This window comes from Morus notabilis, unplaced genomic scaffold (genome assembly GCF_000414095.1).
Source record: "Morus notabilis unplaced genomic scaffold, ASM41409v2 Scaffold2324, whole genome shotgun sequence".
In the NCBI taxonomy this organism is placed as follows: domain Eukaryota; kingdom Viridiplantae; phylum Streptophyta; class Magnoliopsida; order Rosales; family Moraceae; genus Morus; species Morus notabilis.
Window position 1 is genome coordinate 7,145 of NW_010362080.1, and position 4,593 is coordinate 11,737.

The window sequence follows — 4,593 nt, forward strand, 5'->3', positions numbered from 1 at the left end:
AGAAAAGGGTTAGACACCATTTCATTACAAAAGAGGAGAGAGTTTGTAACCGACTAAAATACTAGTGCATACACAAGTGAATTAGGCAAAGAGTTATTACCAAACTACTATAAAACTATTGTCTCCCTTGTATTATTTTTGTGTATTAATTCTTAATTAAACCGTGAGTATCAATCCGCATCGATTCTAAAAAGATAATCACGAATTGACGAAAAAACAATATGATTTAAACCAAATTTCACTGCAGGGTTGGACGCGTGAAATCATTGTTATGTGTCTTACACGTTCAATGTATTTTTCCAGAAAAAACGGAAGCACACAATACAGTGGAAAATCTAACCTGATTCTGTAATGGCAGAAAACAGTAAAATGTCGAGCGCTGACGTACGCGTATAGGGTTAGACATATTCCACGTGTCGATTGTGTATTGTCCAGACAGCCCAGATATCGAAATTGTGCTCCCATCAATGCTTTGAGTCGACCTCATACACCTAACTACTAGACAAATTTGCCTATTAACGTGCATGCCACCCCTTCCCATTTTCTCCTCACTATAAAGGGCATTTCTGTCCTAAAAAAAATAAACCTTGCAAAAACCTCAATAACTTATCACCACCATCTTATATAACTCTCAAACAAATACCACCCACCAAGAACAAATATTCTCATCCATTTCAAAATCTTTTGGAAAAAAAAAAAGAGATTTTTTTTTAATTTTATTTTACGGTGATGAAGAAATGGAATATCTTATCGGAAAGGCCGTGGTTCCTGGGCTTGGGCCTGGCCTGTCTGATCGCCGGGGCGCTTCTGATAACCAGCTTCTTGAGAGTCGATGACGTCAGCTCGAGATTGTGCTCCTTAACGGGCGCTCAGATCAAAACCGTTGATCAGGAAAACTATACGGCCACGCCGACGCAGCTCCAGGCAATCCTCCACTACGCGACGTCGAAGGTGGTGCCCCAACAATCACTTGGCGAGATAACGGTGTCGTTTAACGTCATCAAATCCCGGGAGGGCGGCTTTGGGGCGCCCTTCAACTTCCTGGTATTTGGGCTGGGCCACGACTCTCTCATGTGGGACTCGTTTAATCCACGTGGCACAACGCTATTCCTGGAGGAGGACCCGAGGTGGGTCCAGACCGTTCTCCAGAAGGCCCCCAACCTCCGGGCTCACCACGTCCGGTACCGGACCCAGCTCCGCCAAGCCAACGAGCTCTTGTCGTCGTACCGCGCCGAGCCGAGATGCGCGCCGACTGAGGCGGCGGCGCTGCGGGGGAACGTGCGGTGTCGGCTCGCGCTGGATAACCTCCCGGAGGAGGTGTACGAGAGGGAGTGGGACCTGATCATGATCGACGCGCCCCGGGGTTACTTCCCGGAGGCGCCGGGGAGGATGGCTGCGATATTCTCGGCGGCGGTTATGGCTCGAAACCGGCGGGGATTGGGTCCCACGCACGTGTTCCTCCACGACGTCGATCGGAGGGTGGAGAAGACCTTCGCGGAGGAGTTCCTCTGCAGGAAGTATTTGGTCAATGCCGTCGGTAGACTCTGGCACTTTGAGATCCCGTCCGCCGTCGCTGCTAACGTGAGCCTGCCCGGCGCAACCGGGGCCACTTTTTGTTAATGTGAGCCGGCGTCATCAGATGAGTTCGAAAGCGTACGTACGTGAGTTTATTTTTTAAAAATTATTTTTAACACGATGTATGATCTTATTATTAAGTAATACTACTACTTATATTTGATTATTAGGGGCTCTTTATTGCTATTTTTTTTTTTCCCTTGGTGGAAGGAGATTTATGATTTACTGCCCTGTTGTTATAGCGAAAAGAAAGAGCACCAAGTTCTGACGGTGTATATTGTAGAAGAGGAGTATATTTGACATTTTCTAAAGAATTATATGGTATTAGGGGAGTTAGGTGAGTCTAAAATTTGAATTTTATTATAATAAAAAAATTTAGAAATAATTATATTTAATTTTTTTATTATATATAAAATTTTTACATAAAATTAAATCTCGACTCAAATTAAAAATTTAAATCAACAAACTAAACGGATCTTTAAACTTTGGTCATGGTTACGTTTCTCTTACATGCTTTGTTAGTGTTACGAATGACAAAAATATGTTCTTTGTAAGGAATTTAATATTTTAATTTGAACTAACGAATATAACAAAATTTCACCTCTATATATACGGGTGGATCCATTTTCTTATGTTTCATTCTAGTCTGCTGTGTATATTAATTTGATTTCGAATACTTAAAAAAAAGAAATATGAATAATTTTGAGAATAGACTAATGTTTTACCCCCGTTTTTAATAAAGGTTGTTTATTATTTAGTTGGGTCTATGAATGCAACAATTAAAAATGAGTACGACATTAGGTAAAGTATTAAAAATTACTAAATTTAGAAATCAGCTAACCGACATAAATGCTAGCCCTAGACTACTATAGTACGTACTAGATGTTAAGTTCTATACCGGTAGATTTGCGTTGATACGAAGTAACTTTTCTCAGGCTTGGTAAATCTTTTTCCTATCGTATATAAATAGCACAGAAAGTTACGCTATTTAGAGATGAAGAGCATCTAAGGAAGTTTTTTAAATTTTAGTTAAAATAGTTAGAAATCTATTTTAGCTATTAATTTTTTAGTGATATATTTCAATTTTTTTTATTTTAATTAAGTATAGATTATTTTAATATTTATTGAGTAAAAATATAAATAATTTTATTGAATTTAAAAAGAACCTTTACAGTTATTATGGTTTTAAAAAATAAAATAATACAAAAATTAAATGGTTAGTCACTTCTTGTTAGTTATATTTAATTACTGTGAAATGAGTTCTCTAAAATAGTTAATCATTTTACTAATAGTTGGAGTGGAGAAAAACTAAATTATAATTAAATCATTAATTATTTTAGTTAAAAACATAAAATAATTAATATGGTTGGAGTTGCTCTAATACTTAAAAATTACCGTAGCTAGCTATTTTTTTTTTTTTCAAAGAAAGAAAAAGGGAGAAAAGTACGTGTAGATTCTATAAAATGGTTTCCCCGTTTTTAGTTTTTGTATGGTCGTATTCAATATTAATTGGTCACTTGAAGATAGAACTATCTAGTTCACATTTTTTCATAGCCTCACATTAATGATCTTCAAGGTGTGTTTGGTATTTATAATTTGGCCCACAGGTAAGGAATGAAGATGTTTTAAAATTCCTTTGAAAAAGGAAGGTTTAATAATTTACAAGACTTTTCTAATTGTGCGAGACTTGGAAGGGAGTGGATGTGGTCCAGGATTGAAGAGAAATTTTGTTTAAAAGCAAGGGCTTTTTTCCTTTTTCTTTACGAATTTCTTGTGAGAAACTAAAGATTGTCGCAATTACAAAAATGAGAGAAAATATAAGTCAAAAAAGTACGGTGGAAATGTTTGAATTCCTTGGAGTTTGCATTCTTGAACTCGATATTACTTCGGTGAGTGGTGATGGAGCAGTAGTCGAAGGCAACTAGTATATATCTCATTATAGCATATAGTAAAAGTGAATCAAAATTTGAAACCTTATTTATAAAAGCTGACCATGCTTTATGATAAGCTTTTTTTTTACCAATCTATGTTTTCTCAATGATTTCCATCATTGCAAACGATAATTATATGTACTTTGATTACTATTAGCACTGTCAAAAAAAAAAATAAAAAAATAAACTACACAAGTTTTATCAGACATTTCTTTGTATACGTGTTAATCTATAAAAATTCATATATTACAATACATGTCTTACAATATTTTTTTTTTAAAATTTTTACTATGTAAAAGTTATATTATATATATATATATATATATATATATAACTTGTAGTGATATGAACAGCAATACTCATATAATCGGCCAGGACAATAAAGGACATATTGAAATGCAAAAAATTTAAAGTTCACATGGCAGGGGGTAAAATCATATGACGGAAAAGAGGAATGGAGTACAGGAAATTATGGTGGCAGAATGGAAACATGTAAACCATTTGTTGTCTTTTTGTTGTGGATTAAAATAATTGAATGAAGCTGCAGTGACATATTGTGTTGTGTTATTTGTCAGTAGTGGTAGTGCATATTTTGAATCCAACTTTGAAGGGAATTTTGGTTTTGTGACTACCACTCGTTCCTTTGGACAAATGTTATTAGATACGCGTTGTTTTTAGTATTGTTTTACCAGTTTGGCTGGTAAGACGTAGCTTTTTCAACAAAAAATAAAAATAAAAAAATCTAGCTTTCGTGAGCAAGAACTGTTGGGGAAATCAAGGCTAAATCCGGAACGAAAAATAAAAGCAGAAATTAACACCAAAAATTTTATACATGTTATCAATTTGAATCTTTGATTGCGTCTTATTTCTACTGCCATAGATTTCACTATATTATTAAAAAATAAAAAAAAATAAAAATCGGTATAAGAGAATCACTCTATCACTCATTTGTGTTTCTCTCAGCCTCTCATTTTAATTTTCTCTCAAAAACTCATCACACACAATTTTCTCTCTGAATATTTATCCTCGTGCGGGTATTTATAAAAGTCCTAAAAAGAGAAGAAAAGCCACCCTAACGTCACGACGC

At 35.4% G+C, this 4,593-nt stretch overlaps 1 protein-coding gene across 1 annotated transcript; it reads left to right on the forward strand.

The window, feature by feature from the left end:
• The first annotated feature begins 588 nt into the window (after positions 1-588).
• LOC21384488 (probable methyltransferase At1g27930) lies at positions 589-1,889 on the forward strand. The gene has a single exon (XM_010101063.2). It carries the CDS (start codon positions 730-732, stop codon positions 1,618-1,620), a length of 891 nt encoding a protein of 296 aa, XP_010099365.1. The 5' UTR covers positions 589-729; the 3' UTR covers positions 1,621-1,889.
• The last annotated feature ends 2,704 nt before the right edge of the window (positions 1,890-4,593 follow it).

Excerpts from the sequence above, each read along its gene's own strand:
- LOC21384488 (XM_010101063.2), top strand. The coding sequence starts at position 730 with ATGAAGAAATGGAATATCTTATCGGAAAGGCCGTGGTTCCTGGGCTTG.